Below are 12423 nucleotides of genomic sequence, written 5' to 3'. Positions count from 1 at the left end.
TAAGTTGGTTAAGAGCATGGATTAGGGGCCATTCTCTGTGTGGTAGACACACTAATGCTCTTCCCCACCAAAGATGCCCACAGCAAGAGCTGGTGAATATGTTACTTGACACAGCAGAAGGGATTTTGCAGATATGATTAAGGTGAGAGACTTTGAGAGGATACTCTTATCCTGGATTATGTGGGTAGACCCAACCTAACCACATGAGTTCTCACAACGGAGGACCCTTTCCCAGTTGGGGCCAGAAATGGGACAACAGAAGGACAGTCAGAGAGATACAACATGAGGACTCAACTTGCCATTGCTGGCTTCGAAGGTGACAGAAAGGGGCTGTACACTGAGGAGTGTGGGCCACCTTTACAAGCTGGGAACGCCCTGCCTTACAGCCAGTAAGAAAGGGCGATCTTGGACCCACAACCATAAAGGAACAGAATTCTGCCAACAGCCCGAATGAGTAAGAACGAAAATTTCCCCTAACATTCCCAGAAAGAAATGCAGCCCTGCACACTTCTTTATTTTAGTCCAATGAGACTTGTGTGGGACTCCTGACTTAGAGAACTGTAAGATTAATAAAATGTATTGCTATATTACACTAGTAAAAACTAATATACTGTCTTGCAAATTTACAAATTCTATAAGGCAGTATAGCACATTGGTTAAGGACATGGATTTGAGGGCCCATTTGCTTGGGTTCTAATCCCAAAAGTGTTACTTACTTATTAGATGTATGACTACAGGCAAGTAATTTAACTTTAGGGGCCTTAATTTTTTCATCTGTTACGGGAATGATAATATAGCCACTCATACTAGTTAGAATAAAAGAGTATACTGAAATAAAATACTATTACAGAGATGCAGTAATAATATAATTTAAAAAAATTCTTTCTCACATCACAGTTGAGTGTCCACTTGGCATTGGCCAGGTGGGCTGTGGCTCCTCCTTTGTAAATGGTGGCTTCCAGGGCTGTTCTAGTCCCCCTAATAGAAGTCTAGGGAAAGAGTTGTTTCCTTTAAAAAGTGGAGAAGAACTCTTCACATTGCATTCAAGAGTCCAACCATTCGCAGTTATCCCCTTGCTCCAGGTTCTTGGGGGCCTCCCTGTCATTCCAACACAAGTGATCATTAAGGAAATATTTACTCAGTCTTTTTATATCTTATATCTAATCTTTAAAAATCAAGCATGTAAGTTAAACCTCTACCTATTTTACAAATAAAAAAAACCGAGATAAACCACAGAACTTATATGCATGTATGCATGACCAATGGACATGGACAACTAAGCCGGGGACAGGGTGGAGGGGGGGGTAGGGTGGGGGGTGCCAATGGGGTAAAAAGGTAAAATATCTGTAACAAATAAATAAATAAAAATTCATAAAAAAAAAAATAAATAAATAAATAAATAAATAAACCGGAGTCTAAATGGCCAGGTAACTTCAAAGCTCATACATTTACATTTAACCAAGGTATGTCTCCCATTGAAGTGAAATAGAAAAGCTAAAGAACAACCCCCACAATTTAGAACAGACATGATCAAGGAAAAAATTAGAATAAACAGGAGACTAACTAGGGAGACAAGTGTGACAAACATTAAACAAGATAGAAGTCAGGGTACAGGAGCTCTGGGGTCCCTCTATCTCTATCTGCCTGGCTTGGGTGAATCCATTCTCCTCTCTGGGCCTCACTTTCTTCATCTGTAGGGTAGAGTTTTGGATTAAAATGATTCTCTTTCCTGCTCTGACATTCTGTGACTCTATCTGGAAAATAGTGAAGCCAAAAATATATAAGCAGAAAGAAATGGTGTGATTTTAAAAACTGCCCCGATTAAGGAAATAACCAGAGTGGAGAAAGCCCCGGTGACCAAAACAAGGAAATCAGATTAGCCTCAGGGCTCAAAAGACAAGCTGTAACTGGCTGGTCAGTCATGCCTGCCCCTCACATTCCTTCTGAGGGCAGCTCCAGCCCTGAACACAATGCAGCGAATGGAAGCTTTGAGGGGAAATCCTGGAGGTGGAGGCTAAGCCCATGGAGAGTTCTGGATAGGCCTGTCCCCAGCACAAGCAAGCTGAGTTCCCATACAGAAGTGTGAGGGCTCTTCTTTGGAAGAAGGGAATAAGAAAGCTGTTTCAGCTCTGGCCAGTTTGGCTCAGTGATTAGAGCGTCCACCCATGGACCAATGAGTCTTGGGTTCAATTCTGGTCAAGGGCATGTACCTCGGTTGTGGTTCATCCCCGGCCCTGGTCAGGATCGTGCAGGAGGCAACCAGTGGATGTGTCCCTCTCACATTGATGTTTCTCTCTCTCTCCCTCCCTCCCACTCTATGTGAAGATAGATAAACAGAAAAATATCCTCAGGTGAGGATTATAAAAAAAAAGAAAGAAAGAAAAGATGAAAGGTATTCAGCCTGCTTGGTGCATGGGATAACAATGTAGGCTGGGAAACCAAAAACAACGTTTCTAAACCCTGGCTCTGGCACATGGAGGCTATGTGACCATGGATTACTCAACCTCTAGGGACCTCAGTTTTCTGATATAGGAGATTAACATAATTTATAGAAGAGAAGAAAATTTAAGATGTACTGCACTGTGTCCAGATTGCCCCAGGCACTCTGATCAAGGATGTCATTTAAGAGAGATTTGTAGTTTCATTCAACAAAGGAGGAACTGAGGAGAGTTAAGTGACTAAGCTGGCCCAGTGAAATAGAACGTGAACTCAAGTTTGTCAACACTTGGGTTATTTGCAGTAAGCCAATGTCTCAAAGATGAAACCCAGGAAAGGGCTTTGTGAACTACTAACTGCGATCAAGTGCAAGGACTTACAGTCCCAAATTAATGCAGAAATGTAGAAATCATCCAGAAGTGATATTCTGACAATGGAATGGGCTTTCCCTTTGCTCAAACTCCCACTTGAACCACAATTTGTTTATATTCTAGGCAGTCAAGAGATACTATTTTGAAGTGACTCTTGAAATAATGGCAGCCTGGATAGTGGGAGGAAGACTGGACTAGAAATCAAAAGACTTTTAGTTCCAGCTGTGCCACAGAAACATTAATCTTGAGAAGTCACTCACCCTTTCCTTTGTAAAATGAAGGGTTAGAGGTGATTGCCAAGGTCCCTCTAGCTATGGCACTTCAATGACTCAGAGAAACAGAAAGCATAAAGTGAGCGAGAGTGGAGTTTCACTGTCACTATTACAGCTCCCATTTTCACATTGCATACTTCAGCCATCCTTCCCATTGTGGGGAAGCCAGACCACCTCCACCCTCTGCCCTTGCTAAGCCCCATCTGAGCCTGAGAGAACACTTGGAGCCTACAAGCAGGAGTGGTTACAGACAGAGAGATCTCTGGCAATAAAGTATCCACTCCACCAGCCCACAGCAGCCCCAGCCCAGCTGTGAAGGCAGTGGCTGAGATCCACTTCCCCCTAGTTCTTAACCCATGTTCCAGTCTTGAAGGGTAGGCACAGATCACAGACACCGCAAGGGTGGGAGGAGAAACAGAAGACTGATTCGAGGGCAAGAAACCGAAGTCCTAGATGTAGCTATCTGCTAATAGTCATACCTATCTCTCCTTCTTTGTTATATGCCCATTGTTGCAGTAATTTCTCAGGAATTGCGGCAACCTATTTGCCCATGGGCTACCCCACAGAGACCTTCTAGCACACTCAGCATCACATACATGAAAGTGAATGGCTGAAAACAAGATAAGTGTAAAGGAGAGAAGTTGCTAGTTTTTACAGCTAATAAGAAGTAAACATTTTTAAAGCATATTGCTAGTGAAATCTTAGGCAAACAATCTTGGCACACACACACATTGCCACAACATAGGGCTCTCTACAGACTGGCAATAAGGGTGTAGGAAAGTCATTTACCTTTCTCAGAGCCACAGTACTTGGGGATTAAGTAAATCACCAAGGGCTAAATGGGAATAGTACCACCTCCTTCCAAATAGGGCAAGGGATTCAAAACAGATACAACTCCTTGAAAAAGGTTCCCTTTTCCACTTAAGAATTCTTGATTAGAAATAAACTAAGGTTGGTCCTCTTTCCCAACAATAGCATCTAGTTCTAGCCTCCTCCCTCAGACCCACCCTCCAGCAGTATGAGGGAGGTTTCCAAATAATCTTATTTAGAAAAACCAGTAATTGTACCATCCTGTTAATATATCTCTGCTGTTTACCAAAATAAAAATATAAAGTGCCCGCTTCTGAAAAAAAAAAAAAAGTTAGAATTAAAATAGGAAATCTGAGTCGTGGGAAATAAGACAAAGGAGACCAAACTGATAGAAATCTGGAGCAAGTTTCCACCAACTCCATCTTTTGTGCCTTTCCCATATTTTATTAACTTCGTGTTTTTAAAAAAAAAATCACAGCAGCATCATCAAAGACAACATATATGTACAAACATTTTACAAAAGAAACATTACTAATATCGGCAATAACAAGGGTGAGCTGAAGACTAGACGCTGAGTTTCCGGGCAGAGTCTGGCAACAAACAAAGACATCTAAAATGTGTTCAGGCAGCTGAACCAGACTTCTTTCCCGATTTCAAACGTGTGACCAGCAATGCAAGATACGGTACGCGCTGATACTACACCGGCTCCATTGGCAAATTCCTCATCTGGAAGGCCTCGAGCCAAGTGGAGCTAATCAGATAACTTAAACCCAAGACAGTAAAAGCGCTGCTTCCCATCTAAACGCATTCAAGCCTTCAATGGCGTCACTTGTAAAGATGGTGGGTTGTCACACAGACACTTGATTCTCATACATAACCCTATGCCAGATTTTTCTTAACTCTTCGAGTCAGGTTTCTTGTTAGACCGAAAGGGAAAGCATTTTAGAAATGCTTACTTCAAGGCAGAAGTCACAAAGAGAGGTGACTCTGAGACCAGGATCTATCAAACTTGGTGGGATGCGGAGAGAGAGGAATTTGAGAGGAGAAATATCTCCTTTGGACCAAGAATCAAGAAGCATGACTCACTTTGGTTTAGGAGACCTGCTAGAATCCCGTACCCTACCACGCCCTGCCCAGCCCGCACCTACAGGCTCGGTTCCTTTCTCAACTCCCCCAGTTCTTTGATCTCCACCTTCCTGTACCTCCCGGATCTCCTCCTGTTGGTGACCACCAGAACGAGCACGCCAATGACGAGGGCCACCACAACCACCACAATGACAGCGATCAGGCCGCTCGTGAGGCGCTTCATGGAGAACTGGGGCGGCTTCTCGTCCAGGTAGTAGATGAGAGTCCGCTCCACCTGCAGGGGCTCTCCGCGCACGTTCACGTCGAGGCCGCTGCGGCCGGCGAACAGCGATTCGCCCTTGACGTCCCTCTCGAAGTAGTAGGCGGCGTCGGCGATGTCCACGTCGCCGGGGGCCTTCTGCGACGCGCTCTGCTGCAGCTCGATCTGGATGGTGGGCTGCTCATAGTGCACCGCCGCCACGAACCTGGGGAGCAGCCGGTAGCGCTCGCGGAAGAGCCGCCGCAGCTCGGCGTCCAGGTCCGAGTGGTTGAAGGCGCGGGCCGCCGGGCGGTGGCGCAGGTCGATGAGGATGTGGTGAGTGCGCACCAGCTCGTCGCAGCGCAGGCTCTGGTCGCCCTTGTCGGTGCGGCGCACGCCCACTGAGTTCACGCACCAGCACACCGACGTCTGGTTGCACTGGCGGGCCTTGAAGCGGCCCTCGTGGTCGCAGTCGGGGTCGTACAGGCCGTCGTTGTCCACGAGCGCGTGCTCGCTGGGGCGCACCAGCTTGCGGCCGCTTTGGGTGGCTTTCATGCGCGCCTTGAGCAGCAGGCACTTGGAAGTCAGCGTGGAGCAGTTGACCTCGAAGCCGGAGCCGAGCGCACGGCACAGGCAGCGGCCGCCTGGGTTGTCCCGGCTACAGATGGTCATCTTATTGGTGGGACACGTACAGTTGTCCTGTGCGGCAGCCTGGCCGGTCACCGCCGCCAGTAGCAGCAGCAGAAGCAGCGGCATTGGTGGCGACGGCAGCGCGAAGCCCGGGCCCCGAGCCATAGTGGGGCCGAGGTGCGCGGACGGGACGCGGGCGGACGGGCGCTGGGGCTGTGCTGGACTCCGGCACCGAGGTCTGGGACAGTCTCCAGGCGTCTGCGGCGGGCCGCTCCCTCCCGCTCTTATACTCCGCCGGACCTGCCCAGCTGGTTTCGCCGCCAACTCACCCTCTGGTATTTGGGTGACACATCCTGCACAACCCCCCTCCCACCTAACCCCCCTCCCCCCCGCGACCTCGTCCTCCAGAAGGTGCAGCCCGCCCTGCGCCGCCCGCCATAGGATCAGGGGAGCGGAGGCTGACCCCGCCTCCTCTGGACCGAAAGCCCAACAGAAGAAAACCGATACTCACCTGCTGGTTGCCTGGACCCGCCTCCGACCCGCCGGCCCAACCTGGGGAGGGGCCCGCCCTTGGCGCGGCTTCTAGTGTAACACCTTGGGCATCCTGGCTGCTCTCCTGGCCTGAAATTCTCATGACTTTCATTGAAAAGTATCAAGTATCGCAGGACTGTCCTGCTTTTATTCCCTCCAACACATTTTCTCTCTCCCTTTCCCATCTCCTATCCCGGCTGTAAGTTCTCTCACTCCCTCTTTATTCCCCAGTTCTCGTAATAGCACACATTTATATGGTTTACGGTATCTCATCCTCACCAATCCCGACAAGTATGGACCTTCTATTGGAACCATTTTATAGGTGATGCAGTTTAAGGTTTGGAGACTTAAAGTGGCCCAGCCATCAATTTCCTCAGATTCCTGGGAGGGGGTCTTGGCTTCTCCTCTTGGCTGTTAGGAGACCTTAAATGTTTATGGAAAAGGAGTGGTACAGATCTGAAGAAAGGTTGGGGAGCAGTTCTGTTACTGGATGATGGGTAAAACCTAGGTGTGCTGATGTCCAATGTATAAATTATGTTAACCACTTTTTCCCCTTCCTGCACACATAACACAATATTTATGCATGTACTCAGTATAGGGAGACCAAAAGGAACACATTTTTAAAAAGAACCAGCAAGAGTATAAGGAGTTCTTTATACAATTTGATTCTAAAAGAGTAAATCATTGCTTTTCTTTTTCTGTGTCCCATGTAAGAAGCTGAACCACTACAAATAATGAAAGAATGGAGCCTGTGGGAAATTTCTTGTCTGCCACTGTGTGGCTACTTTAATGGGATGGAGGGGTTGTAGTCTCTTTTTTGAATCATTGAGAAAGTCCAAGGTTTCAAAGCTTTGGTACGATTAACAATAATTAACAAGCTATAATTATTCCCAGCTCCTCTGCCAAGGCAGTTTATATGTTCAGAATTTAAAGAACACCAGCAGTAGTCCAAGGCTGTTGTTTAACACTTGAAAGCAATTTTCGAGCAATTCCTGAGGGGATAGGCAGAAATATATTATTCTCCCTTTGTGGGTAGAGAAAGCAGAGATGGGGGTGGGGGGTTCAATTTTGCAGTTTCTTAACAACAAGCATCAGGTGTTGTGGGAATATCTCTGCTCTCTATGCCCACTAGTCTGTTCAGGTTCTTAGCCTAGTCAGGATCCATTTTCTTTTCTCCTTTCCAACCCCCAGAGAAGGCTTTCTAAATCTCAAATCTGTCCCCATCTCCTCTGCTGAGAACCCTTTGGGCACAGAGTGGAAGGTGCTCTTGGCTCCTAGGATTAACTTCATACTACTCAAGTTAGCACACAAAATTGTATATGACCTTGCACAAGCTACTTAACTTCTCTGTGCCTCAGTTGCCTCATCTGCAATATGGGGAAAATAAAAGCATCTACCTAACAAGGTAGGTGGGAGAATCAATGTAGGTACCAGCTTGGAACAGTATCTGTTCTAAGAGTATCTGCATTTAGTGAGCACAGATAAGTGTTAGCTACTATTATGGTCACCATCATAATCATCACCCTCTTCATTGTGTTTTCCAGCCTTTGTGAAGTCACCTACCTGGAATTTCCCTTTCTTTATCTATTTAGTACATATTCTACTCAGCACTTGGATCACCTCCAGAAAGCCTTCCCTGATATGTTCTCCCAATGCTCTCAGGGAAGTACCCCTGTTCATATTTCCTAATTTCCATAACATACCAGTATGGCAACACTAATTTATCTGGATTTCTGTCTTCTCATCTAAAATTGAAATAATAACACCTGTTTATGTTATAGGTCATTCTGAGAATCAAATCTAAGTCGATGAGATAGTAGATGCCAAAGCTTTGTAAACTGTAAGACAGTGTAGAAATGTTAGGTTGCATTTTTATTTTTAAAACATCTATGCTGTTTTCTCGCTTTTCCAGCTACTGACTAGGTAGCCTCAATCCACTATAACTGGTAAAGCTACCTGCTTGATTTTCCAATAGGTCCTAGGCTGACAGGAGGAAAGCTTATAGGGAAGGTTCTCAGGACTAAGGAACGTACACAGTGTTGTCTCTGACTCCTTAGCTAGGTCAGCCCCAAATGGCTGGGCCTTATTCAGGCTAGTGCTTTGAGTTCTCCAGACCTCTGCCTTTTCCCATTCATGTTAAGTGTTGGGAGGAAGTGAATAAAAGGATCCTATCCTCAATATCCCTCATAGACTGCGCAGCGAACCAAAGATGACCTTCCTCCCCACCCCACCACTTTCTTAAATTCTGTGGTTCTGCCAGGCTTTCCCCAACAGGCACACAAATACCAGGCTGAGTTTACTAAGTAAGGCCAGCCCCAGTTCTGATTCCCCCTCTCCCTTTATCCGGTTCCTGTTTAGGTGTGCGAAATATCACTGTTAGCTTTATATCTTTTTAGTTTTTGGTTCTAATTTTTAAGTATTTGACAAAAGCATTCCATGAACTCGGATTTGCCAAGCGTATATCAAGGACAGAAACCACACCTGAGCACGGTAGCCTGAGTACTAGCATGTATTAGGCACTCAGTAATGTTTATTAGATTAATTTACATTGAGTTGTGCCCAGAATGTTGCAGTATCAATATACTTTTCCTAGGAGTGTTCTTTTTTTTTTTTATCCTCACCCGAGGACATTTTTCCATTTTTTTGCACAGATAGAGTGAGAGTGAGAGAGAGGAAGAGAGGGAGAGAGGGAGAAACATCGATGTGAAAGGGACATATCAAGTGGCTGCCACCCGCACGACCAACCAGGGCTGGGGACAAACTGCAACCGAGGTACATGCCCTTAGCGGGAACCAAACCCGGGTCTCTCCAGACCGCAGGCCGATGCTCTAACCGCTGAGCAAAACCGGCCAGGGCTTTAGGAGTGTTCTTGTTGACCATTTCAATACTTCTCTCCTTGTCGGATTTTCATCTCTTACCCCACCCACAAACCTCTATCCCCACCCTAACCTACCCTCCAAACACCTAATTTCAAGGGAGACTGGGTAATAATACCCTGAGTGTTATTTTTGCTTTTATGCATGATCCAAAACTTTTATCAGCCTTGTGGCTGTGGGAAGGAAGGATGGAGTCTGAGGAGGCTAAGAGCAGGCTGGGATAATGGAGGCAAGCTGCAGTGTGGTGGGAAGAAGACGGACTTTGGAGTTAGTGAGACTTCGCCTCGAGTTCTGGTTTTATATCATTCATTCATTGACTGTGTGGGTCTGAGCACGTTACTTCACCTTCCTGAGCCTCAGTTTGCTCAATTATAAAATGGGGGCAATAATGCCTACCTTTCCCCAACATCTGTAGAAAAGGACAACGTCCCATCTTGTTATTAAGAACATGCTTTTCTCCCATTGACCTTTATACTTCATCTATTCCTGTGCTGCTTTCTGAACTGGTGTTGACTATCTGGTTTTCTTTGGGATAAGACCAATACCAGCACATCAGTTTTATATTTAAGGGTACGATTTACAAAAACAAAGATAAAACTGATTAATTAAAAATAACACTTATCATACATAATTATTTTAATGATACAAGAAAGAATAGAAAATACTCGACACAGGGTTTCGCATATACTAAGTAGGATTAATTTTAGCTGTTATCAGCTGCCTCAGGAATGTGAGGATGCTTTGAAATCATTAAAGGTTTCTGCACAAAGCTGGTGACTGTGGGGATTGTTAAAGGTCATGTCCAAGGATCTGGGCATTAGGGACGGAGCTTCCCCAGAGCCCTCATCATCCGGACCCCCAAAGATGCAGGAATATGGAGAATATCTAGATGCAGATAGTGCCGTAACATTTCTACTCCCATTATCTGCTGAAATCCCTACAACACCCCCTGGGGAGCAGGCAGGGAAGATATTATTATGTCTATTTTACAGATGTGGAAACAGAGGCCTTGGGAGGAGAAGGGACGGGCTTACTCATGGTCACATGCTTACAAGCAGGGAGGCCAGGCCTAGAATCTAGGTCTCCTGACTGCAAACGCACATCTAAATGAACAAAACTGAAAGAGGATTGAAGGGGTGAAGACATTAGAGCCTCATCTCATGCTCTTTGGGTTTTCTTTATTCCCCTTAATTGTACAAATAAGTTTGGGAAGCTTTGGTTTCAGGAAGAGCAAACAGAAGCTAACTGTGTAAGGCACGGGGGTGAGCCCACCCTGCAAACCGCAGGGCTGACGCCACTGGCCAGCAGTGCTTGGCCGTCTGGAGTGGAAGCGGTCCCCGCGGCTGCTTTTCTGCAACAGGGAGGGAGTTTGCTTCTGTGCCGCCAGGCAGTGGGCAGCTCCTTTGCTTGGTTTCCTTTCTTGTTGATCAGGGACAATGGTGATGCGAGACATTGTGGGGAGTCCGTGAGGGAATGTCTGGAGCTGCCTGGCCCATGGGGGAGGAGCCCTTGCTCTTCTGTCTGGCCTGCCCATGGTCAGCGTCAGCCTCTGTAGGGAGCAGTCATGGAGACAGTGGGCAGTGCCATTGAGAGAGTGGGCAGTCGGGCTTTCCCCTCCTCTTCACAGGGAGGTGGGGGCCCAAGAGGAAGCAGTGATCCTTCAGCCGGAATGCAGAAACGCAGAGAAGTGGGCGGTGGTGATTGGAGCTCAGGAAGCAGGTCCCAAGAATCGGACCATAGGAAGCATGGGAAGTCAGCCCAGGGCTAAGGGGCAGGGGTAGGAGAATGGAATAGGAAAGGGGTACACAGCTCTCTGTTCCTTGCCTTATTTCTTTAAAAATATAACCCGAGTGTTGTAAAATATTAGAATTCAAAAGAGCCAGGAGTTGGGTACACTCTATGTATTTTCTTATGTGCTATTATCAAAATATTTATGATAAGAATTTTTAAACCAAGTCAATTTTTCCAGTTAAGTTTTGGAGAAAGTATTTAGGGTGAAGTTTCTGTTTTTGCTTCTACTTGTCTTTTTTTTTTTTCCATTTTCATAGTTTCTGTGATTAATATGAACTGCCATTTGTTTCACCAAGATTGTGCCAGCACTTAATACATTTCTTATATCCTCCCAGCAACTCTGCAGAATAATTCCTCTTCACCTGATGAGGAAGCTGGGGCTTCAGATCACACAGCTAGGAATCAGTAGAGGGGGGTTTGGAACCCAGGTCCAATGACATAAGCATTTACAGTTTTCCATGACTAGTCTGTTGATGGAGAGTCTTAAGTAAGCCAGAGTAGGTGGAAGGTGTTGGGATAGTAAACTGGATGCGGTTTGAGTCGGGGCTGCCTAAGGAATGGGGTGTCTGATCTTTCCACTTTTTTGGAAGGACAATAGCCTCTCTGTTTCTGCTTGCTCACTTGGGTGGGGCCCGACTCAGCTTTTCAGCAGGGGCTGCTGTGATGCCTGTGGTCCTGCTTGGTTTCTATAGTTCATCAGGATTTGAAAAGTGACAGCAATTCCCCCTGAGAAATGTGTCATGGTTTCATTTTATGATTTCCTGTTCATGACCTTGCCCTGATTTCTTGTCAGAAACTGCAAACCGTAAATGGCTTCCCTCTCACTCTGACCTCCCCTAAGAGTAAGTGGCTGCTGTTCCAAGGGCCAATGAAACACCCAATAGCTTTGTCGTTACTTTGTAGTTATTCTCCCTGGTTCTTGGGCTGATTAGCTTCTGGGAGAGATTGAGCTACCAATGAGGAGAGACTGGGAAATCGTGTCACAACATTCCAGAGGCAGCCACAGTGGTTACATCCCACGTGGATGAGTCATGAGCTTCCTTCCCCAGAGCCCGCCAGGTGATATGTGACACCCCATAGAGGGGTGTGGAGGATTTGCTGTTTCCAAGCACTTTCAGCTGTTCTGGAGGTGAGGCAGGTGCTGAGAGGTCTCAACTGTGCCCCTGTCCCCTCCAAACCAGCCCGCCTTTCTGGGCAGTCCTGGTCCAAGTGATGCTCCCTAGAATTATTGAAAAGGATCTTCGAGGCCATTTATTCCCGTCTCCCACCCAAAGAGAGGAAGCCCTTCTCCAGTCCAGAAGGATGAAACACCCGCCCCTCCCCCGCTCAGGTCCCAAGCCGCTTTCTGAGAAAGTTCATGATAACAGCTTGGAAAATTCTGT

At 46.4% G+C, this 12423-nt stretch overlaps 1 protein-coding gene across 1 annotated transcript; it reads right to left on the bottom strand.

Annotated features, from left to right (window-relative positions):
- Nucleotides 1-4275: 4275 nt before the first annotated feature.
- TACSTD2 (tumor associated calcium signal transducer 2) lies at nt 4276-6084 on the bottom strand. The gene has a single exon (XM_036256542.1). The coding sequence runs from the start codon at nt 6006-6008 to the stop codon at nt 5034-5036; it is 975 nt and encodes a 324-aa protein (XP_036112435.1). The 5' UTR covers nt 6009-6084; the 3' UTR covers nt 4276-5033.
- Nucleotides 6085-12423: the final 6339 nt, after the last annotated feature.

The sequence above is a fragment of the Molossus molossus genome, unplaced genomic scaffold (genome assembly GCF_014108415.1).
Source record: "Molossus molossus isolate mMolMol1 unplaced genomic scaffold, mMolMol1.p scaffold_m16_p_12, whole genome shotgun sequence".
NCBI lineage: Eukaryota > Metazoa > Chordata > Mammalia > Chiroptera > Molossidae > Molossus > Molossus molossus.
The sequence above is the reverse complement of the archived record's forward strand: the minus strand, read 5'-3'. Positions and strand labels throughout refer to the sequence as shown.

Bases quoted from the DNA above. Each gene is read 5' to 3' on its own strand.
- TACSTD2 (XM_036256542.1), bottom strand. From the start codon at position 6,008: ATGGCTCGGGGCCCGGGCTTCGCGCTGCCGTCGCCACCAATGCCGCTG.